This window comes from Dipodomys spectabilis, unplaced genomic scaffold, assembly GCF_019054845.1.
Source record: "Dipodomys spectabilis isolate Male_0828 unplaced genomic scaffold, ASM1905484v1 ptg000207l, whole genome shotgun sequence".
In the NCBI taxonomy this organism is placed as follows: Eukaryota; Metazoa; Chordata; class Mammalia; order Rodentia; family Heteromyidae; genus Dipodomys; species Dipodomys spectabilis.
The window spans coordinates 4,257,707-4,282,500 of NW_024870884.1; the positions used below are offsets into that span (position 1 = coordinate 4,257,707).

At 38.7% G+C, this 24,794-nt stretch overlaps 1 protein-coding gene across 9 annotated transcripts in view; it reads right to left on the minus strand.

The window, feature by feature from the left end:
* Ank3 (ankyrin 3) overlaps positions 1-24,794 on the minus strand; it is a 446,602-nt gene that overhangs the window by 106,031 nt on the left and 315,777 nt on the right. For 8 of the 9 annotated variants that reach the window (XM_042696439.1, XM_042696433.1, XM_042696441.1 and 5 more), the window contains exons 14-23: positions 24,375-24,572; positions 22,990-23,088; positions 22,622-22,720; positions 16,473-16,670; positions 12,771-12,869; positions 9,132-9,230; positions 8,944-9,042; positions 7,955-8,050; positions 3,886-3,958; positions 3,656-3,718 (exon numbers count right to left, since the gene is read on the minus strand). In XM_042696439.1, the coding sequence (XP_042552373.1) occupies positions 3,656-3,718; positions 3,886-3,958; positions 7,955-8,050; positions 8,944-9,042; positions 9,132-9,230; positions 12,771-12,869; positions 16,473-16,670; positions 22,622-22,720; positions 22,990-23,088; positions 24,375-24,572 (1,123 nt within the window). The remainder of the gene's footprint in view (positions 1-3,655; positions 3,719-3,885; positions 3,959-7,954; positions 8,051-8,943; positions 9,043-9,131; positions 9,231-12,770; positions 12,870-16,472; positions 16,671-22,621; positions 22,721-22,989; positions 23,089-24,374; positions 24,573-24,794) is intronic. The other variant, XM_042696436.1, reaches the window with a different exon arrangement.

Sequence of the window (24,794 nt, forward strand, 5' to 3'; positions counted from 1 at the left end):
CTAAATATTTACTCTATGTTATATGCTAGGATTAAAATGTTCATGTTCCCTATTACAAAATCATTCTTTTTTTCTTGGGATACACTGGAAGTATATATTGCATATTAATGTCCGCTGGTAACAACTAATTCTTGTAGATTTTCTTCCCATTATGCCTCTGGTTTTATGGAACTGAACATGTGTCAGCCACATAAGCACCACTCAAGTGGGTAGCACTAAAGCCAAGTAAAGACACTCAAAGCTCTAGCAAGACCACTATGCAAATGAGTCAGAAGTCAAAACTCATTAAATTTGCAGGAGTTCTTTTAGAATTAAAATTCCAATGAAGGCTGGGAAGGTGGCTCAATGGTAAAGCGCTTGCCTTGCATGCATGAGGCCCTGGGTTCGATTCCTCAGCACCACATAAGCAAAAAAGAAAAAAGCCGGAAGTGGTGCTGTGGCTCAAGTGGTAGAGCGCTAGCCTTGAGCTGAAGAGCTGAGGGACAGCGCCCAGGCCCAGAGTTCAGGCCCCATGACCGGACTCAAAAAAAATTAATAAATAAAAAATAAAAATAATAAAAATAAAATTCCAATGAACTTGTGGATTTTAGGATTGCAGAAATATAGAAGTAGTACAGAGCAATACAGATCATCATTGGTCAAATGTCGGTCAGCAGGGTTCATCCAAAGAAAATTTAGGGACCTTAGCTGACAGTCATGTTTGTGTTCAGTTAAATATCTATCATAATCTCAAAGCATCTTCACTATTGTGCTCCATTCTGGCCATCTGAATTTAGGATGGATATATACAAACTGAAACATGCATAGGAGAGTTACCCAGAACTAGGAAAACAGTAGGAGGAAGTGAAAAGAAACACTAAGAAGAAATAGGAAAAATACTTTTAAGTATCTGAAGGATTGTCATATAGGAAAGGTGGATTTTGTCCTTTGCCATTTGAAAAGTTTTTCTCATCAACCACACCAAATATATCAGAGCCTGTATCAATAATGAGAAGCTATAAGAAGTTCAATAATAAAGAGATTTTTATTTTTTAAATAGGTAGTTTTTGGGGATCAAGAAATTTCCACTTTTGGAAGCATTTGGTCAAAGAAGCTCCTAAGTAAATAACTTCTAATGCTGGATGAATGTTCAGCTGGAATGGCCTGTAAGGAATCCTTTCAGTGTCAAGTTCTAACATTATGAAATAAAAAACCATTTGACTCCAGTAGCCCAGGGTCAAACCCATATACAATTTACTTAAAGAAAGCTGGATAAAAAACAAATCATTTAAATAGGGATACAGGTGGACCCATTGCAACAATAAGATGTACAAGTCGTTATGTCGAAAATGAACTTTACAACTTTTGTGGGGGGGGGGGGAGGATTGAGTGGGGGGGTGGGGGGGAGGATGGGAAGGGATGGGAAGGGGAAACAAAGGAGGAGGCTATAATGCTTGATAAGAAATGTATTCATTATCTTGCCCATGTAATTGTAACTCCTCTGTACAGTATTTTCACAATAAAAAAAAAAGACACACAAAAAAAGAAAGCTGGATAAAATGAAAATTGAAATTTGTCTGTTAATTTTGAAGTTACGAGTTACATATAAAAGCAAATGACTGCCATTTCTAGTTAAACAGAAATATCAATTACACTCAAATTTAGGGATTTAGTTCCTCATTTTGCAACTATGTGGTTGCTTACCAAATTATTATTTGGTTAGTTATTTGGTTACCTCAGTCTATTTATAGAGTCCATTCAAACTAGGCCTCTCATCTTTTGACTATTTTGTTGAAAGATCAATAAATGTTTAGGTCTGTGATTGTCATATTATATTTCAAAGTAATTTCATTTGAAAAGTATTTTTTAAGGTTCTGGGATTGAATCCAAGCCTTATACTCCCAGCCTTTTTGCTGGTATTACAGGTAAGCACTGGTATGCCTGGCTTAAAAAGCATATGTTGATGTCATGTTTGGTGTGTGTACATATCCATGCAAGACCAGAGTTCTCTTTTACCCTCTGCACACAAGAATTTACCCTGAGCTGTTGCATGAGAAAGACTGAAATATAATATGACAACAAGATACATAATTCTGGAAATTCCAGAGGAAAAAATCATTATTTATTAGGAGATAAAAGAGAAATATATAGTTGAAGAAAGAAAGAAAGAGAAAGGAAGGAAGGAAAGGAGGAAGAGAGAGGAAGGAATGAAAGGAAGGAAGAAAGAAAGGAAAAAAGGATAAGAGAGGAAGGAAGGATAAATACTTTAAATTGTATCAAAACATTTAAGAACAATGAGGTGACTACCGGACCTTAGCTTTTCCAGTATGCAGTCCCCGGCCATAAAGCAGGTATTCTAATAAGTCACAACATACTGAAAAAGTTAAAAGAATTATACTGCACGTAGGCATTTCTACTATTTAGGTTCCCAATGAAATTTGTGTGACTCAAAGAAGGAATCAATCATTAAAATGAGCACAGAAAAATAGCAATATTGGCTGGCCCAAGAAACCAAATGACTACACTTGCTGGTAGAGGCAGAGGGCAATATGGTAGGGCGTGGTTTCTGAGCACCAAATGAGTCAAGAAAGAAGCTTAAATATAATATAGATTCTACCACAGTATACATTCCATTATTTTAGCAAAATTTGCCATCCTTGCCATATTTATTCACTTTGGGAAGTTTTCCAATGGAGCTCTTGAACATGTCATTTACTAAATTAAGCTATAGACTATGATCTGCTCAAAATTACTATATTTTTTAAATTTTATTTTGTGGTGCTAGGGACTGAATATGTTAGGCAAGAGTTCTACCACTGAAGCTACCTCAAATGTATTGGTTTTTTTCCCCAGTAAAACAGAAAATGGTTTCTTCAAACATATAAAATATGATCCAATCATAGTTTTCAAATGATTTTTTTTTCTTTCCAAGTCGATTATATTTTGAAAATAGTTTTGTCTAGGGTGAGTTTTCACTTAGTTCACAAGCAAAAGTTGATTTTTTATTTAAAAAAGAAAGTTTAGAGTAAATCTTAGAATGGCCTTTTTGTATTTAAAAAGAAATTAAGCGGGGCCTTTTTGTATTTAAAAAGAAATTAAGCGCCAGTGGCTCATGCCTCTAATCCTAGCTACTCAGGAGGCTGAGATCTGAGGATCATGATTCAAAGCCAGCCATGGCAGGAAAGGCTGTGAAACTCTTATCTCCAATAAACCACTCAGAAAACCGGAAGTGGCACTGTGGCTCAAGTGGTAGAGTGCTAGCCTTGAGCTGAAGAGCTGAGGGACAGTGTCCAGGCCCAGACAGAGTTCAAGCCCCACAACCAACAAAAAAACAAAACAAAACAAAAAAAAGGAAATGAACCATAAACATTAATCAGCTTTCTATTTTGAGATTCAGATGTAGACAATAAACATATCAGCTTTTTGCTTAATAGAAACAAATTGAAAGAAAGTAACCCAGATAATTAATGACACTTGATTTTAAGTTGGAAAGTAGGTTTACAGTAAGACTTGATGACAATCAGTAACACCAAATATGCATTCTTTAAGTGATAAACAAATTAATAATCTCAAGATAATGGGGAGGGTTAGTAACTTTAGGAAGCATTATACTTCAAAGATAAGAAATGAAAGAAAGCTGAGAGTTAAGTTTCATTGTAGTAAAATTTACAAGTACCTTCTTCAACATCTGAGATATACTCGCCATCACTGAGCATTTCAGGAGCGTTGGCTTTACGAACTGCACGATTTAAGCGAACAATGTAAGTATATGAAAAATAGTCACTGCCAACACCTCAATATAACATTTCAATGTCTCCGAAAACATCCTGTGCAATGAACTGTCTTCAGGAGCCAACGAACATATGATCATTCACAAATATTACAAACCCAAAGGACACTCCATACCTTCATCATCGGACATATCAAGGACTTCATTCATTGTTTCTGGAACATTCATTTTGTGCTTCTCTATGATGGTCTGGAATCAAAAAAAGCATCACTTTAGTGTGAGCAGACTATAAATTTTAAGGAGACTTCATTCCTGGGAGACAATTCATTTCTTTCTTAATCCATTGATTTCTATATTAAATTTTTTTTTTTTTTGCCAGTCCTAGGGCTTGACCTCAGGGCCTGAGCACTGTCACTGAGCTTCTTTTTGCTCAAGGCCAGCATCTACCACTTGAGCCACAGCACCACTTCCCGGCCTTTTCTGTTTATGTGATGCCGAGGAATCGAACCCGGGGCTTCATACATTCTTGGCAAGCACTCTACCACTAAGCCACATTCCCATCCCTAATCCATTGATTTCTTATGGGACTTTCAGCCTTCATGAGTAACAAGGAGCCCCAGGTGGAAGAATTCTAGTGGTATAGCATGATAGCACAGCATAAAAGGTTTAGGTTCCTAATATGGCTTTTCAAAAGGAAAGAAGAAATTAAGGGGGCTGGGTGGAGAATGATGAAAGAGATAATACTGATTCACATGCATTGTACTCATGAACTGCCATGTTGAATTGAAACAACTACTTGTACAACTCCTTGAAGATAGTAACAGTTGTTTTTTTTGTTTTTTTTTTTTTTAAGCTATCTCCTCTTCTACTCAACCACCAGAAGTTTTCATATTCTCTTGAATCTGCCATCCCATTCCATGAAAGATCTTTTGGGTGATAATAAGCCAAATTAACAGCAAGAAATATGTCTTTATTACTGGTGTCAAGCCTAACTTATGTTGTATTCTCCTCTGGTGTGTACTTTTAATTCTTAAGATAACGTGAACATAGTAAATATTTTAGAGTAATACAGTCACACAATAAATTGTAGACTCTAGGTTCTGTTTTAAAGATAGCATTATTCCAGAGCAAATGCCTGTTGAATCTCTAGTAACTGATTCTCTATGGTTCCTTGGTAACTTTATATCTATGCAGGCCATATACATCCGAAAGACACCATTGGTAGCATTTCTTAGAAAATTGTAGACTTTTGCTTAAAAACATGTCATCTTCTAATTCTGAACACATAAAAAGCTAAGGGTGTAAGAAAGAGATTTTTAAATCCAGCACTGAAGATTGAACTCAATGCAGAGCCTTGCGCTTACTAGGCAGGTACCCTACCATTCAAGCCATTGGTTATTTCTTGAGGTAGAGTCTCACATATTCCCTGAATGACTTAGGCTACAATCCTCCTACTTATGCTTCCCCATCCTAGGTATATACCCTGGGATCTGGGATAATAGGCAGGCACCACAGCTCTTGGCGACAGGTTGAGATGGAATCTTACCAACTTCACTATTGCCTGGGCTGGCCTTGAACCCAGATCTCCCAATCTCCATCTCCCAAGTAGCTAGGATTACAGGCTTCCACCCCTGTGCCTAGTTTTAATGGAATCTTTTTGTATCAGTATGAGCACTTTGTGGAGGCCTTATTTTCTTGTTTAGGAAGAAGAAATGGACCTTTCCTGGTGGTACACAGTGTCTTCTCTCTTGCAAACATAAGTCACCAGTTAAGCCCGCTGATGACATTGGAAGTGAAATGGCTCTACTTTATTGATGTTATGTCTATTGGAATTTCACAGTTCCTGAAATTGCAGTGGTACTTTCTTTGCAACTCTACTTTTTCTTTCTTTTCTTTTTTGTCGGTTGTAGGGCTTGAACTCTGGGCCTGGGCTCTGTCCCTCAGCTCTTCAGCTCTAGGTGAGCATTCTACCACTTGATCCACAATGCCATTTCTAGTTTTCCAAGTGATTTATTGGAGATAAGAATCTCATGGACTTTTCCTGCCCGGCTGTCTTTGAACCATGATCCTCAGATCTCAGTATCCTGATTACAGGCGTGAGCCACCAGTGCCTGGCAACTCTACTTTTTCTTACAGTATTTTTATTTATTTATTGATTTATTTTTTATTTTTTTGGGTCCGGTCATGGGGCCTGAACTCTGGGCCTAGGCACTGTCCCTCAGCTCTTCAGCTCAAGGCTAGCACACTACCACTTGAGCCACAGCGCCACTTCCGGCTTTTTTCTTTTTTCTTATGTGTGAGGAATCAAACCCAGGGCCTCTGGCATGCAAGGCAAGCGCTCTACCACTGAGCCACCTTCCCAGCCCCTCTTACAGTAATTTTGTTCCAAAGAAATATTCTGAAATTTCCTAATGGGTAAGAAAATTAGTTGAATAATACTTGTGTTTTGAGCTATTACACGTCTCAGGTCTTTTACATTGAAAAAAGTGTCTCATTGCAGTGACTTCATTGTGTGTGTGTATATGTGTGTGTGCGCACACGTGTGCGCACATGCATGTGTGCATGAGCACAGGTCCCGGCCTTGAACTCAGGGTCTAGGTGCTCTGGCTGAGCTTTCATGCTCAAAGCTACTGCTCTATCACTTGAGCCACATCTCTACTTTCAGCTTCTTTGGTAGTTAACTGGAGATAAGAGTCTCACAGGATTTCTTGCAGCTGCGGGCAGTGAACCACAATCCTCAAATCTCAGCCTACTGAGTAGCTAGGATTACAGGTGTGAGCCACCAGCACTGGGCATAGACGTCACACCTTTATAGCCCTGTCCCATTGGGTCATTGTTAAACAGTTTATCTCCTTCATCCTCCTCCTTCCCAGTGCTAGAGAGAGCTACAAAACTAAGAATAATAAATACTGCTTGTTTACACTCTTCAGAGAATTTAATGATAGTTGGTGTAAGATAATGAAATACTCGAGAAGTATATATCATGATGTGTTGGGAAATGTGACCTGGTTGATAACCAGAACTGTTAAAGCAATTATCTTCCTCTTTTATAAAAGTCAAAATTTCTCTGTTCTGATCTACAGGTTGTTTTTTTTTAATTAAAACTTTTAAAGCCAGCACATGACCAAAGAACTCAGCTTGCAAGTAGTTACATACACCTTAAAGTGTTTTATTTGTTTTTCTTTTAGTTTTGCCAGTCCTGGGGATTGAACTCTGGGCCTAGGCCCTGTCCTTGAGCTTCTTTTGCTTAAGGCTAGTGCTATAGCACCTGAGCCACAGCTTCTGGCTTCTTTGAATAATTTATTGGAAATAAGAGTCTCACGAACTTCTCTGTCCTGGCTGGCTTTGAATTGTAATCCTCAGATCTCAGTCTCTGGAGTAGCTAGGATTACAGGCGTGAGCCACTGGTGCCTAGCTGTCCCAAGTGTTTATATGGAGCACTGTGGAGGCAGTACAGTGCTATTTGGGAAATGATAGAAGGGGCAACAAAGCCAGTATTGCCAATGTTCTGTGACCTAAATTCATATAGTACAGATTCAATCTGGGGTCTGTGTGTTGAGTCCGCATTAGGAATAACTCACATGAGCCTCTGATAGAGGGTAATAAGTCCTCTTTGTCCCAGAATGACCACATCCTTGTCTGAAGGACCCAGACAGAGTTAAAAGGAAATGACTTATCTGACAAGCTGAAGCTTTAAAAACTATTAGGTTACCAGGTGCTGGTGGCTCACACCTATAATCCTAGTTACTCAGCAGGCTGAGGGTCAAAGCCAGCCCAGGAAGGTAATTCTATGACACTCTTATCCTCAATTAACCACCAAAAAGCTAGAAGTGGAGCTGTGGCTCAAATGGTAGAATGCTAGCCTTGAGAACAAAAGCTCAGGGACAGTGCCTGGGCACTGAGTTCAAGCCCCAGGACTAGCCTGCGCATGTATGCATGAACACAAGACACAGAAACACACACACACACACACACACACAATTCTGTTTGTCACACATGTTCATGACTTTATGTGAAACTAAAAATTATATGGATCACTGAGAAAGATATTTTTAGTGTTTCGAGATTTCATTCAACTAACACATGAGGGTTTTTATTATTCGGACTGCCAGCGGTGAGTGACACTTTGGACTTGGGGCTCTTAATCTATGTATGGGGAAAGCAGGAGCATCTTAGAAGCACCTGGGAAGATGGTGGTGTAAGAATTGATGTTGAAGGTAACAAGGTGCTGGGTCCATTACTCACAGTTGTGGTAATGGTCTCTTCCGTCACCACCTTCAGAGTGTCCACCACGGAGATGTAGCCAAGGCGTCTGGCAATGGCAAGGGCAGTATTTCCATTCTGCCAATGAAAATATGGGCAAGGAATTTACAAATCTCAGGTCACATGTTTTGCATATCACATAGTATATAAGATGTGTCTCATCAGACATATCCAATTGTCTTACCAAAATTACATTTCATTAGGGTCATCATCATAGGGTTGAGATCTTAAATGTCCCCTCTTCCCCACACTCATGCACTAAAGTTTGTTCCACTGTTGGCATCACTGTGGGGAAGCAGTGGAAACTTTTAAGAGGTGAATCTTAGTTGGAGGAAGGAGGTCATCAGTGGTGTACCTTTAAGAGATTTATGGGATTCTGCCCTGCTGTTCCTCTTGGCTTCTAGCCTGCCATGATCTAAAAAGCTTTAGTCTACCCTATGCCTTATACCATGCTGTTTGCTTTCATGATAGGTCCAGAGTGACAGGGCCAAGAGACCATAAACCAAAGCCGCTGAAATGGTGAGCCCAAATAAACCTTTGCTCCTTGGAAACTGTCAATCTTGGGTATTTTGTTATAGGGATGGGATGTTGACTGACACACAAGCCTTGCTCAAAACCCACCTAATCTCTTTCTACTCCCACAGCAGAGTCTGGACAATTACATAGGAAATACAAGAGGCTTTGTCAAATTCGAAGTAAGAATCACTGAAACATAGATGTGTTTTCTTTCCTTACTAGGAGGCCATACAATGAGTACTTTTAAAGTATAATACGCTCCTTACACCTCTCTCTCTGAACAGTTCACAAGAATATCGTTATTATCTTTTTCTCTGGTTAGACAGAAGGTTCTGTGCAGCCTAGGAATGAAACTTGAAAATGGAACATTGGAATATGATGAAAAAAGTAAGACACCAGTGTCCAGGCTCCCCTAGCTCTTCTTCCTGCTTCCGTTGAGCGAGCCCGAGGCTTACCACAGTGAGTTCATTGGGGGAGGCATTGTTCTGAAGCAAGACATTGATTATATGCGTGTGGCCCTGCTGGGCGGCTTGGTGCAGGGGTGTGTACCCATTCTGTGGAGAGAAGATGGAAGAAATGACTCATACTTCCGTGGATACAAAAAGCAACGATTTTGGTGGAAAGGAAAGAGCAAGCGGCATACCTTTGTTTTGGCATTAACTTTTGCAGAATGCTGGAGTAGGAAATTAACTATCTTGATGTTTCCATAGTGACAGCCCACATGGAGTGGTGTATAGCCCATCTGTAATTATATTTCATAGAAAAAGAAACATCATAAGTACACGTTTAGTAACAGCTATCCTAAATAGAAGTAACATTATTATTCAACTTTATGATGGGAAATAGTTGTTGTTGTTCTCTTAAAAAATACCCTTGATATTTCTCAGAGTTAATATTAGGTATGAATAACAATGGTCTCCTGCCTTCCTAATCTTGAATTTGCACATAAAAAACAGTTATTTAACGTTCTAAATGCTGTCTCTTAGATCATGCTCCTTTCCTGCACACCAGAACTGTTCAAGATGAGTTGGGTACCAGTGGCTGTCATCCTAGCTACTTAAGATGCTGAGATCTGAGGATCAAGGTTCAAAGCCAGGCCAGGCCAAAAAAATGGTGGTGAGACTTAAATGCAGAGCACCAGTCTTGAGCAAAAATACTAAATGAGAACACAAGGCCCTAGTAGCAGCACACTAAAATAGTACTGTTCAAGACAGGAAGGGAGAAAGATGGAGAGATGCTCAGCCTAGATAGGTTGATTTTTGTAGCTGCTTGTCAAGGGTCAGTTTGAGGCTAGTCCAGGAGGAAAAGCCAGCTAGATTGAATCTCTATAAGGATCAGCAAAAAAGCAGGGCTTGAGGCATAGCTCAAATGATAGAGTACCGGTCAAGCAAGTAGGAGGTTTTGAGTTCAAACTATTGAACTGACCAAATAGAACATAAGAAAATAAAGCCTTGCTTCATCTAAGCCAAATAACACTGACCATTTAACCTGGTGATGAGCAGTACAATTCATCTCAATTCATTTAATAAAGTTCAAAGGCAAATGTAGCAGGGGGTATAAAAGGAAGGTAGTGAGGAAGGCTGCCACGGATGTAATGAGACTCTGCTCACAAGGACAAACAGCCCTTGATAGCTTCATTATTATTATTTGAAAAAATAGCCAGACACTGGTGTCTCAGGCCTGTAATCCTAGTGACTCATGAGGCTGAGATGTGAGGATCGCAGTTGGAAGCCAGCCCTGGCAGGAAAGTCTGTGAGCCTCTTATCTCCAATTAACCACTAGAAAATTGGAAGTGGCCCTGTAGCTCACAGTGGTAGAGCACTAGCCTTGAGCAAAGAGAGCTCAGGGACAGCACCTATGCTCCAAGTTAAAGCCCCATGACCAACGAAATTTTTTAAAAATAATAATAAAAATTTAAAAATTACAAAGCCGGGCGCTGGTGGCTCACGCCTATAATCCTAGCTACTCAGGAGGCTGAGATCTGAGGATCACGGTTCAAAGCCAGCCCGGGCAGGAGAGACCATGAGACTCCTATCTCCAATAAACCACCAGAAAACCGGAAGTGGTTCTGTGGCTCAAGTGGTAGAGCGCTCGCCTTGAGCTGAAGAGCTGAGGGACAGCGCCCAGGCCCAGAGTTCAAGCCCCAGGACCGACAAAAAAAAAAAAAAATTAAAAATTACAAAGATAAGCCATGAATCACGTTCTATATCCTATCCAGAAGCTGCTTATAGGTATCTTTTTTTCTTCTTACCCAGTGAGAGCTGAAAGCTTTTGGGATATAAACCCTCCCTCACTTTGCTCCCTATGTTTAGTAAGTACAAGCAACCATAGCTATCCTTCTGCTCTACTCGAATTATTGAGCATTCACGGCTTCACTTTTGGTTGGCTGTGCTCTCTGCCAAGAAAGAAAGAAGGAAAGAAAAAGAATTTGCAAGAGACAGAAATTATACTTTGTAAAAGTCAGGAAAAGAAACGCTTTGAGATATTCCACTGAAGAGATAAGACTGTGGCCTTAGTTGAGCTGGGTTGAGAAGAAACCCTGGCAGACACCTGACACATACACATTGCCTGCCAAAAGGAAGCCTGGCCCTCTATACCCCGCCCCTCGCGCCCCCCCTCCTCCCCTCCCCCCGCCCCCTCCCCCCCCCCCCCCCCCCCGCCCCTCTATACCCCGCCCCTCGCGCCCCCCCCCCCCCCCCCCACGCTGGCCTGGAAAACCTTCTCAGGCTTTCTGACTGAATTTGGGTGCATGCCTTTGATATATGAGGACATGAAATCACTGACAACCCTGACCTAGTTGCTTTTAGATTCTATAGCTATAAAAGAAAAATGAAGAGGGTGGATATGGTTGCATGTATCAAAATCAAACAATGGGAATGTTTGGGGGAGGGGAGAAGGAGAGGTGGGGGAGAACGTTATAGTGGAATTCTCTCGTACAACTAATGTATGTTCAGGAAAAAAAAATGGAGAAGTAACCTAATAAAATATTTCAGTCATGTTGGGAAGGGGTATGATATAATAATGAGTGGACACATTTACCACAAATCTGCAAATTTCTAAAGTAGGGAACTCTTCTTGATGAAAATATTCGAGCAAAATAAAGAAAATAACCTAAATTCAGTCTGACTTGGATGACTGTAATGTTTTTTACCTGGCTAACTCTTCCTGACACTTTTGTATTATTAATATCTTCAACAAGTTCTTACACTTAAGAACTTACTCATATTGCATTCAAAAATGTTTATTTATTTATTTATTTTTGTGTGCCAGTATTGAGGTTTGAACTCAGAGCCTGGGGGATATCTCTGAGCTTTTTTGCTCAAGGCTAGCTCTCTACCACTTGAACCACAGCTCCACTTTCAGATTTTTGGTGACTAACTGGAGATGTCTCATGGATTTTCCTGCCTGGTCTGGGTTTGAACCATGATCCTTAGAACTCAGCCTGCTGGGTAGCTAGCATTACAGGTGTGAGTCATCTGCATGCAAACATGTTTTTATTTATATATAACATTTGATAAGCATTATTTTTTGTGTCAGATGTGACATATATTAAGACGAGTTGTATTTTAGAGTTGTATTTCAGAGTAAATAAAACAAATCGGATAGGACCAGTTAACAAAATTAAGCATCCAAAGAAAATGTTCAGAGAAGAATACAAAGTCAGGTCTTTGATAACAACAAAAAGTATCCATTTTCTTATCTGCTTTTGAATAAGAGTTTACTCAGCTTTTTTTCTTCTTCTTTCATTGTGAAAGAGATACTATGTCCTGGGTAGAAGTGGGAGGATTTGTGCCATCATGAGAAAGCACATAAAGATCACAAAAAGTAATTATTAACCCTTTGTTTCATTTAGTCTTTTTCAAAAATCATGCTGAATAAAGATATATATACATATATATATATGTGTGTGTGTGAATATATATATATATATATATATATATGTGAGTGTGTGTGTGTGTGTGTGTGTGTGTATTTGGTCAGTCACAAAACTTAAGTACAAGGGTTTACATGCTACTCTCAAAAGCCAGATCTGTGGCAAAACTCCCCAATGTTAGAAGGGGAATGAGGGAGGGGCATATAAAAACAAGAGTATCTGTGAGACACAACCAAAGGTTTTGGTTTTCTTTGTCGAAACCTACATTTGAAGCACTTTGGATAAAAGCTGTGACTAAGGGATGTTCCTCCTATACAACAGGGCGTGGGTGCTTCCACCCTGGAGACAAAAAATGGCACTTCGCATGGACATGCTCCTTTTTATGGGAAGGGGGAAGGGCTGAGGTACCTTTGTCTGGGCGTCCACGTGTGCCCCTTGGTTTACAAGGACTTCGGCTACATTCACTCTGTCTTCCTGAGCAGCCAGGTGGAGAGGGGTGAGGCCATTCTGCAAAAGATCCCAAGGGCACAGTCATCTCACAGGAAGCAAAGTAGTGTATGAAGTCATGTTTGAGAAATGACTCATAAATTCTAGGAGCGTAAGCCTGACATTTCTCTGTTAAAAAAAAAAAGTATCAGTTCATATGCCACACCATAATAGTCCTATGACATCACTTCAGTTTACAGGTTTCACCAAAATGTTTAAGCAAACCCAAAAGTGGAGGGAATGTAGTGAACTTTATATACTTTATATACTTCACAGTTGTCAAGATTCTTCTGTTTAGTGCATCCATCCTCATGTTTGCTTTGCATTGATTTCACTGTGGTAATATTTAAAGTAAACCCTAGACATGGTACTAGTGTCTCTCTCCAAACAAAATTATACTAAAGTTTTAAGATATTATCAATGGCACAAGCATCATAAAAATTATTAAAAGAATATCAGGTTACAAAGTAAATGTTGGCAAATGATGATCCTATCTTAATTAATACTCAAGGCCTAATGAATATTTTCTGTGTGTTGTTTTTGGGTAGGAAAGATCAACTGTGAAATGTAATGTGAATGCTATGAGAATTTCTCGGTCACTTAAATGCTGTATAGGTTTGACAAGACTATTTGAAAGTGACACTACTGGAGAAACCTCAGATTACATGGCTTTTCTGTTGGCCAAGAAAAATTCACTAAGCTTGAACTCTGATTTTAAAAACTTCCATAATTGTGAAGCATTTTTTCCCTAAGGAATAGTTAAAGAGAAAGTGGGCAGATGAACATGCTCTTGGATTATTTTCTCACATATATGATGAGTATAGAAGTTAATATTCAACTTGAGTCTGCAAAGCCTTCTTCTCACACTACCTTATATCTGTGCAATGAAAATGTCAGCCTATTTTACCTGTCAGAGGGAAAGAGCAGATCCAAGGCAGCTTCAGCAAGAGCACAGAGCCCTCCAGACAGAGAGCGTTACTTATTTAGGAGTCCCTAGTCCATAGAGAAATGACAGGACTCTGAAAGAGTCATGTGCTCATGACTTTTTAATGATGTTGATAGAATTTGGGAGGTGGATCCCTCAACTGAATAACAGGGGAGAGGAGAACCAATGTATTCACTTGAAGTCCAAGAAAAACAACTGGGGGAAAAATTGGCATCAACCAAGTACTGACATAAACACAGATCCATGTTCCATATTTGGCTTTAGAGGTAATAATGTTTTTAGCTGTAACCTTCTGAACAAGTGGCATGGTCACTCTGTGAGGTTTTAACTATTCAAAGCTCTGAGGAGACTTTAGTGAGTGGACCTAAGAGAAGACGGAGAAATTTAATCTGGACCCACTCACTACCTACTCCTGCTACTCCTGCCCCCTGTCTAGGTACACCTAGGCTGTTTCTATGATTCCTTACTTTCTAATGTTGACATAGAGCCACCTCTACCTTCCCAGCCTTCTCTTTCTCCTTGTCCCACTAAAGGGATGGCCACATTATTATTATATGCTCACCCCTTTAAGAGGCGTCATAACTCTGCCTTATTTTGCTTTCTTATTTGTTGTCCTCAAACCACTGCAAGCTTGTTGAGGCAAGAATTATATCTTTAATCTGTATATAACCTATGTCCTGCAGCTAGCACTTAATCCAGTGTGGATTAAGTCAGAAGAAAATTCAGACTTTTTTGTGATAAAGGAAGAATTAAACAACGAAGGAGGAATTAAGTAAAATTTTGCTTTTATATTAATGGTTTTAGTTAAATATATACACAAACACACCTAGGACTGAATTCAGAGCATTTTTACTTGCTAGGCTGGAGCTCTACTACTTGGGCCTCAACAGCCCTTTGGGTTTTAGTTTTTCAGATACTAGAATGATAACTTTGACAGGACCGACCTTGAACGCTAATTTTGTCTCCAGTAGCATTATGCCAGGCTCATACATATATACGTACATACATATATATATATGCGTATATATGTATATGTATACACACATTTAAAACTACTGTAAAGGTTACCATAGCTCTGTATTATGAGTTAACTGTTAATCTTTTATGGAATTTGGACTATTGTTCCCTTTAAATGGCATTAAAAAATCAGTTATATCAACTTAGAGTAATAACTCTGTTTACCATTCATTCAAGTGTATAAAAATATAAGTGTTTGTAAAATCTATGTGAGACCCTAAGAACTCCACTGGCAAAATGGGATCGGGTCAAATACAGTGCTTCAGCATTAACCTTGGGCTCATGATCTTTTCCTTAAAATCACCAGTAAAGGGATTAATTTTTTTTTTGTCTAGTAAATATTTTCGCAGAAGTTAAATCTTTAAAAGTGCTTTTTAATAAGGAAGAAAAAAAACACGCAGAGTAAAATGGTAGTGTTGCAAGGGTAGATTGAGAGAACTAGAGAGACACCTCTGCAAAGAAATATTATCTGATGAAATGGGTGATATCAATCAAGATACAGTATGCTAATATGTGATTTGTTGAATGACAATCCCTTTTGTGCAACTAAAGATAATAAAAAATATAATTAAAAGCCAGCCATTATCTTCATCTACTAAAGAATAGCACTGAGGTAGAGAGAGGTAATCTAATTTGCTCACATTACATTACTAAGAAGTCCGATTTAAGATTAAAACCCTCTGTGATTTCAGTGATTCTAGTAGATACCAGAATGTGCTTCATTTTGAGAAAGGTTTTCTTCCTTAAGATTAAGTTGAACTTGACAGCAAACACTAGTCCTATATGCTAGCAACTTTCCCATCTAGTCACTGAAACAGTTACTCTAACTGATGCTATTAAAATAAACTCCCAGAAGCAGCAATGCTGCCAATTTCTCTTTGTAATCAAAACAAACAAACAAACAACAACAACAAAAATGGAGACCGACAAGTAGGAATAGAAGCGTAAGAGATATTTGTGGGATAAAACAATAGGCTACAATTTACAACTTCTTATTTGATATGCTGTACAGAGAGAATATAATTCTTCAAGTTATCTTGATTACAAAACTTGTTACTACAAAACCTTTCTGGATCTCATTTTATAGAGCTAAATATCTATCTATCCATCCATCCATCCATCTATCACACATATGTAATTTAATTGTGTGACTGAATTACTTACCATTCTATTATTTAAATTAATTCTTTTCAAAGTTTTGAGTTTTTCGTGTGTGTGTGTGTGTGTGTGTGTGTGTGTGTGTGTATGTATGTATGTATGTATGTGTATGTGTATCTGTGTGTGCCAATACTGGGGCTTGAACTCGAGGGCTCACTTGGCTTTTTTGGTCAAAGCTGGCACTCTACCACTTGAGCCATACCTCCACTCCCGGCTTTTTGCTAGTTAATTTGAGAAAAAGAGTTTCTTGGACTTGTGTGCCAAAGCTAGCTTCAAACCACAATCCTCAGATCTCAGCCTTGTGAGAAGGTAGGATTACAAGCATAAGCCATCAGCTATGTCCAAGTTTTTGCTATGATAAAGAACATTTCAATAAACATCTGTGTAATATTTCACTTTTGCATCTATTATTGAATCCAGATTTTCTCCTTATTTGGGGGGACTTTTCTGAAGGGTGAAGGTCTTTTTGTGCAGTTTGTTTTGTATACCAAGGAAAAGGTTACCTTGTTGCTCAGGTTCACATTCGCATTTCTACTGAGGAGCAGAGACACCATGTCCACGTGCCCTTCCTGAGCTGCGAGATGGACAGAAGCAATCCCTTGCCGAGTAACTGCATTGGCATCAGCACCATATTCCAGCAGAGTTGTGGCTATGTCCATCTGGTTCTTTTTGGCAGCGATGTGCAGTGGCGTGTACCCATTCTGTCAACATAAATCACTTGGTCACAGGCCTAGTTACAGGATCAAAACATGTGCTGTGCATGCTTCTCTGTTCTACTGCTTTTGGTGGTTTGAAAAACTATCATTCGGTATTTAAAAAAATCATGGTTAATTAATTGGTATCATCAGTGAAGTCTCTGAATTTCAAAGTAGGAGAAATGTAACAATATAGATAATTGTAATCTAAGAGAATCAGAGTAGTTTTGGTTTTCCAAAAGGGACACAGATATTTTTTTCTTTTATAGGTCCTTATCATAGTAGGCACTCAATAATTACTTGCTTTATTTTAAACTGAGAACAGGAGGGAACTGATTAATATGCAATAATAAGATATGATAATATTGGGACATGTTCAAGGTTATTCAAAATTTTATGTATGTATCATAAGTGTATGTTATCATAAATGTAGGTGTGTATGCTAGAACTGGGACTTGAACTCAAGGCTTAGGCATTCTCCCTGGCTTTATCATTTAAGGTACTGCTCTATCACTTGAGCCACAGCTCCACTTCTGGCTTTTTACTGGTTAGTTGTATATAACAGTCTTAGATTTGTCTGTCTCAGCTGGCTTTGAACTAGGATTGTCATAGCTCAGCCTCCTGAGTAGCTATAATTACAGACATGAGTCTCTAGCAAAATTCCATTAAAACAAACAAACAACATTATTGGCCATCTTCTATAGTTCAGATGTGTACCCCAAAGTCATGTGTTACAAAGTCCCTCTCCAGGGTAAGTGGAATCTGTAAGAGGCAATTGGGTCATCTTTAGGCTCTTTCCTGAGTGGATTTAGGTTGTTATCTTGAGAATGTTTAATTGAGATCTAGGTTTTTGATATAAGCTTGAGATCATCCTCCTTCCTCTATTTTTCAGTCTTTTTTTGGTCCTCCTACCTTCTGCCAGGGGATGAGACAACAAGGAGACCCATGTGAGTCCTTCAACCTTGACCTCCTTAGCTTCAAGAAACATATGAGCTTCCTGCCTGTTCTTTATAAAGTTTTCAGCCTCAGCATCACATAATGAATCCTTAATGTTCATAGTAGTCAAGATGCTACGATCATCTCCTATTTGCCTATCTTCAAAGGGACTGCTTCAGACTCCCATTTCTCTTGCCTTGCTCTGTGAAAAAATGCTTTTTGCACGTATGTACAGGAAGTCATCATCTAGCAGATGAAAATTTAGTTCAAGGGCAATCATCTCCATGAAGTTTTCCACCTTTTTCTACTTTCTAACCCTTAACATTGAGCTCCCAACCGGATCAAAATCCTGGGAACAGTTAGGGGTACTCTGTTGTTTAAATATCGATCTCCTTTTACTAAATCTAAGTTTGTCAAGGGCACCGATTGTGCTGTATTTGGCTTTAACTGATCGTGCACAACAACTGACTCCTATTGATTCAGTGAAGAAAGAAATCTTTAGAATTTCAGTCAAGTGCACAAAAGCTTTCAAAACATCCTTGCAACAATCTTTAGGCTGACCCCTAGATGCTCAGCTAGAGACAATCAAACTTCCTTTTATAAATTGTTAATTAGCTGTGACTCAAGAGCCTTCAGAATCCCCTGACCTGAGGAAATGATTTGGGAGCTTTTGCCCTGGCTCACAGTCATTTAAGGGAAATACAAAACTACATTTTGATAAGGACACAAGCCTGACTCTATAAAATAAAAAATGGGAAGGGGGGTGGAAAACCCTCACATCTAGACTTTTCTGAAATCCAGTCTCTGCCAAACTGGATGAGCCAGGGTAAAAGATTTTATATCCCTATTTTTAGTTTTGACCTATGGCCATCTGGAAACCCCAACTGCCCTGTGAAGCATGTGGTTCACTCACCAAATGCTCAGACACACCATTTAGAGACCAATTTCTCCCAAGGCTCACCACTGGTCGGAGCCCTCCCCCCCCCATCCCCAATGTGAGTGACAGAAAGGGATGAGCTGCTTCATGAAGGTCAACCCCCCTTATGAGAAAGAAAATTCACAAAGTGACAATAAAATAGGAACTAGGTGAAATAAACGTCTAACATGAAGTAAGTAGTGTGATGAAGGCAAGGTGAAGTCAGAGTTTAGCTTCTATCATTTCATCCTTTTCTCTTCCTGCTTTTCTCCACATAGAACCTTCAAGTGAATCACTTTGTTCAACCCCTAGCTAAGCTAAGACTGCTCACTTCCCCTCTATCCTCTCAGAAATGACAGTTGTCTTGATCTCTTCTATTTCCAGCCCCAAATCCTAAATTGTAAGGAAGATTTATCAAGAGAAGCTATGCATCACTGAAATACATGTCTGTTCCCAATAAATTACACATTATTGCTTAGTGATTTATTCTGAGGGCCTTGCCTGGATACAAAGAAAAGTATAAGGAAGGAGAAAATGGCCATGGTATTGAGAATGGAAAGTTAACCTTGAAGAGCTCCAAGAAATATTTACAATAATGAAGAGTTCATCTTGAGACCTATAAGAACTTCTCTAAGTTTTTTTTAATAGTTCTTTTTGTTTTCTAGAAAGTGCAATCGTTTTCACTTGCCACACTACAGGGAAATGTATTAATTGGAAAAACAAAATAAGGAGAGATTCAATTGTAGAATTCTACCTTTCCCCCACTTTGATGAAGATAAATACTTCTCTCATATGAAAATAAAAGCAAATACAAGATACCATATTCATATCACACTTATATTCATGAACATACTAATCCATACACATAGATTGCTGCATATTTTGTTGGAAAGCAACATGATATACAATAGATTAAGACCCACTATATCTCTCCCACATTTAGTGTCCTGCTTTTGCCTCTAACTCAAGACCAGTCTTCTTTCCAGGGAACAGATCCATTAAAATGTATGACAATAGCTCATCTGTACTTTTAGCATTCCAGTCACCTAAAAATCACAACATGTTTCTAGGCCACGTGTAAGTAAAAATATACTGTTGGTTTTTAAAAAGAGAAGAAAGTGTAAGAAGGCATCATGCCTTCCAAGAAAAAAGAATAGATGTGACTTGAGAAAAACTTAACACTGAGCTGCGGTCATCCTATATAGTATTCAAGTTCAGTTCAAACTGTCCCTTATTTTTCTCCGCTGCCAGAATTCAGCAACAATTGAGCTCCCCTGGAGTAATGGAGGCAGACTGCCTACCCTGTATGCATTTTTTCTCCTTCCCTAGTGAAGCAATATGCCTAGCTAAAAACTACATTTCCCAGCTTACCTTGCAGACAGGTGTGGCTAGTGAAATGTAAGGAGACTTGGTGGAAGCCCTATTGTGCAGACTTCCTGCTGTTTGCTGCTGGAAAAGGGACCTGGCTCCAAAGCAACATTAACAAGATGTGGTGTACATCTTGACTACAAAAAAAACAGAGCCTCTTCATTTTACAACACTGTAGTGTGGATTTTTTTTTTCTTTTTGGAGAATAAATCCCTGACTGAGAGAAAAGTCTCTGACTAGTACTCCAGAGGATGGGGATGGCTGGCTGGACACGTGCCAGAGGTGGCATTACACAGGTCTTATGGAGTCAATTATGCTATGGAAATGGAATCAGTGTCCCATTAGAAAAGCCTATGTTTAATTGACTATAAATAATATGGCTAAGGGGATGCTATAGTTTTTTAAAGGATAACTTTTCTGTTCTTGATTAAACATGTTTTGCAGATATGGAATCATGAATACTAAATCTCATTTGACAAATATACAAAGCTGGATATCAACTACAAATATACCAATTATGGACTTGAAGTGTTATTTGCAGATTGAATGCTGGGTTGGATGAGTTGTATATTTCATAACTCCTTTCTATTCTAAACTGCTTTGTACTAGCTGTGACAAATTATTGTTCTCATATGAGGAATGAATAGTTTACCTACTAAATTATATACTAGTTACCTACTAAGACACTAGAGCCTGGGGATACTTGTGAGAAAAGGAACTCAGGAGCATTAAAAATAAATTGAAATAGAATATACAACTGCTGAATTCCATTTCACATTTTCTCTTTAAAGTTACAGTAAATATACATATCAGAAGTTTACATTTAAAGCTTTATTTTTGTGCCAATACTGATGCTTGAACTCAAGGCCTAGATGCTATCCTTTAGCTTTTTCTACTCAACACTGGTGCTTTACCACTTGAGTTATAGCTTACTTCTGGCCTTTTGGTGGTTAACTGAAGCCAAGAGTTCCTGACAGGATGGCTTTGAACTGTGATACTCAGATCTTAGCCTCCTGAACAAACATGCATGAGCCACATGCATTTAAGGCACTTGAAGTGAATAAGACAGTGGTATTAATACCTTTATATTGTTCTCCAACAATCACTACCCATCTCTAGAATATTATCTTCCTAACTTGAACCTCTGCCCCTCATTCCTCTCTGTCAGCCCAACCACTTTTCTACCTGTCTCTGAATATTCTGTGTACATCATATCAGTACCATACAGTATTTGTGCTTTAGAATGGTGTATATCAGTTCACATTTGTCAAAATTTCATCTTTAAGGTGAATAAAAATATTTAGTATGTATGTGCGCACATCCCTACATTTCTATATCTTTATTGTGGATGGACATTGGGATTATTTTGCATAATGATGTATTTTTTCTTTTAAAGATAGAATTTTACTTTCAGGTCTTGGCTTGATAAATGTTTCTCACAACTGAAGTAAGGTTAAGGTCAGAAATTAGGTGACAATGACACATTTAGATAAAAGCATATTTGGGATTGGGAATTGAAATTCACTTCAGTAGACATAGCTCTGGAGAGGTCAGGGGACAGGAAATGACTTCAGAATGCAGAAAAAAAGTTTCAGGGGAGAAATACCTGTCAAAGAAAACCTCTTTCAAAATACTTAAAGTCGGGGCTGGGAAGGTGGCTCAGTGGTAGAGTGCTTGCCTCGCATGCATGAGGCCCTGGGTTCGATTCCTCAGCACCACATAAGCAAAAGAAAAAAAAAAGCAAAAAGCCAGAAGTGGCACTGTGGCTCAAGTGGTAGAGTGCTAGCCTTGAGCTGAAGAGCTGAGGGACAGCGCCCAGGCCCAGAGTTCAGGCCCCATGACGGGACCCCCCCCCCAAAAAAATTACAAAATACTTAAAGTAATCTAGACCAGCCTAGATTCACTGACTTATTGCTATGATCTAAGTATTAAATTTAAACAAAGAGTACACAAGCCACCTCAAAATAAAAAAAAAACATGAGGAATTCTAAAAGATCCTTCAACCAATAGGATTCAGTAGAAGAATTAATACAAATCACATTTAAGCTATGATCTTGTAATATTCTGTGTTCTCTGGTCACAATTACCTGCTCAATAATAGGGAACATATTAATTATATTAGTACATCCTCAAATAAACTGTTTTATGGTTTGCCACCCAAACTAGACTATCAGAGCACTAACATAGCTGTATGTTCTATACTTCATTTATATTCTATCCTCCATTTATGTTTTTTCTCCTCTCAAATTGAAGTCATATACTGGTTAAAAATAACCTAACAGCAAGAAGAAATATTCCCTTGGCAATAATAAAAACATATTTAAAACTTGCCAACTTAATATTTGAAACACATACAACTCCAAGACAAGTTTTATGGCCAGGAAAATGTAGTACATATTTTATAACTTTGACAGATCAGAACTTTTCTTACTCCCTCAGGCAATGCTTATGTTTCCAATCTAGCTAAAGAGTATTCCAATTCTTTTTCCTCCCCAAGCTCCAGGATGCTCTAGATTTTTTTTCCAAGGGAAATCAATTGGCAAATAAATACCTATTGAGAATCTACCATATGGGTTGACTGAGTAGCTGAGGCAGAGATTCCCAGGTGCTTTTATTTCTGTGATTTTTAAGTTGTGGTTAAACAAGGCGGGTACCACAGATGAAGTGAATGTACATGGACATACAGAGACTGACAGACATTGCCCATCAATCTCTTCAGGCCGTGAATTACAGGTACCTTTGCAGCCGCATGAGGTGAGGCTCCTTGATCCAAAAGCAGAAGGGCCACTTTCTGATTATCGTAATGTGCAGCTACATGCAGTGGAGTTAGCCCGCTCTGAAAACACGTGCAGAAACAACAACCAGGGTCAGAAGTGTCTTAATATCAAACATGAAAGTTAGGACACAGGATTAGACAACCCTGAGCATCGTTTACATTCCAGTCCCATAGTACTTGGACCAAGCATTCACTTCTTATTGTCCAAGCATTCTTCATCTTTTAAACGTGTTTTAGTTATCATCTATGTGGCTGTCGGGGAATATTAGAAAGTGATTGTTTTGTTATCATAGAAGTGGCCTGTTCCAGGGTGGCTGATGACCTCCTACCTTCCCAGCAGCATCTGGAGATGCACTTTTCTGTAACAGGAGATTGGCTACTTCAAGCTTCCCATACTTTGCTGCCACATGAAGAGGAGTAAATCCTTTCTGAAAATGGAAATGAAGAAAATGAACAGAATAGGGATACAAGCTTTCTAGCACCAACAAATTATTCTAACAATGATGATCTGTTAAGTATACATGGAGGGGTCAAGACTAATGCATAATCATTTCAGAGTTGCTTTACCAAAAGGTATAGGGAGACTTTCATTGTGCTGATTGAGCTACACAATGCTACTAATTCTGGAGCTAAGCAAGTATTTCACAAGGATGAAGTTGTGGAGCTAAATCTGGGGATTGTTGTAAGGTCATGTTGAGAATAGGTTGCAGAGTCTTCTTTCATGTTGGAAGACTTGAGAAAATCCAGTGGAAGTCTGCACCTTTTGCAATATTATATTCCAAGATGGAATGATATCTTTTCACTTTCCTTATGTCTTCACGCTACACATACTGTCCTTACACATGCTCTAGTTTTCATAAGTCAGATTCTTGCACCTTTGTCACTGTAGTTGCATCGAGTAATAGCCCTATTACTCATTCATTACTCTGTGTCATGTAGAAAGTTTAATCTAGGAGCTTGCATCTCAACTCTACTAAAGAGACCAAAGAATCATGGGAGATGAAAATTAAGATAGTCATCATTTTCCCTCACATTGTTTTCTAAGTATTTGTGATAATCTTCTGCATGGACTATCTATTAATCCTTCTTACTGACATGAAGTGAGTGACTACGGCACTAATTATTACCTTTTCAAGACATTCCATAGTCCATTTCATCTTAACTATTATATTTGCTAGATTTATGCAATATCACAAGAAAAATGAAAAAAAATTTGCATTCTGCCCATACAGAGCAACTGTAGGATGGTCTATTACTCTGAGACAACAGAGTTTAAAAATCAAATCATCTATCAGATAATAACAATAATTACAAACTCACAATTCCTCATTTGAAAGTTTTATAAAAGCATCTATCAAAAGAGCTTTGACAATGTTTATGTACTTGGACTCAACAAGGGAAATTTTTTCAAATAGCTGTTTTTTCAAACTGCGATTTAGGTCTATCAAATAACTTGCAAGAATTAATTGATTCTAGGTATCAATACAACTTCATTAGAAGATAGGTTGAGAAACTAACATGAATGGCAAAAACAAACTCTTCTCACAATAGAAAGAACTTGTTTTCTAGGCTTTTCTGGCCATGTTTGAGAACTACCCTGGGGACCCCCGTATAGATGCTCTTATGTAATTTCTGTGCCCATGACTATGCAGGATGCTGTAATGGAAGATGTATTTTAGAGTACACAGTAGGATTCTGAGACTTGCTTTCCTACCTTTGTTGTTATAGATAAGGATGCTCCATGATCCAAAAGGAATGATGCTACATCTTCATGCCCCTCTCGGGCTGAAAGGTGGAGGGGGGTGTACCCCGAAGTTGTGGCTGCATTGGGCGAAGCTCCTTGCTGTAACAGCTGTTGTACTATATCTGCCTTCCCTAGTCTGGCTGAAATGTGGAGTGGGGTTTGGTCATCCTAAACAGCAAGGTAGAAACACCGATGAGCTCAGGATACAAGTGTCACGAAAATTCCAGAACATTAACTGCTACGTGTCAGAGGAACATTCAACTCTGATTCAGTGCTAATAAATTAAGATGGCTGAAGCTTTAATGTGTTTATGATTCCTGAGGTGAATATTAATAAGTAATTTATTTATGAGATAGGATCTATGTGGTCCAGGCTACCCTTGAATTTATA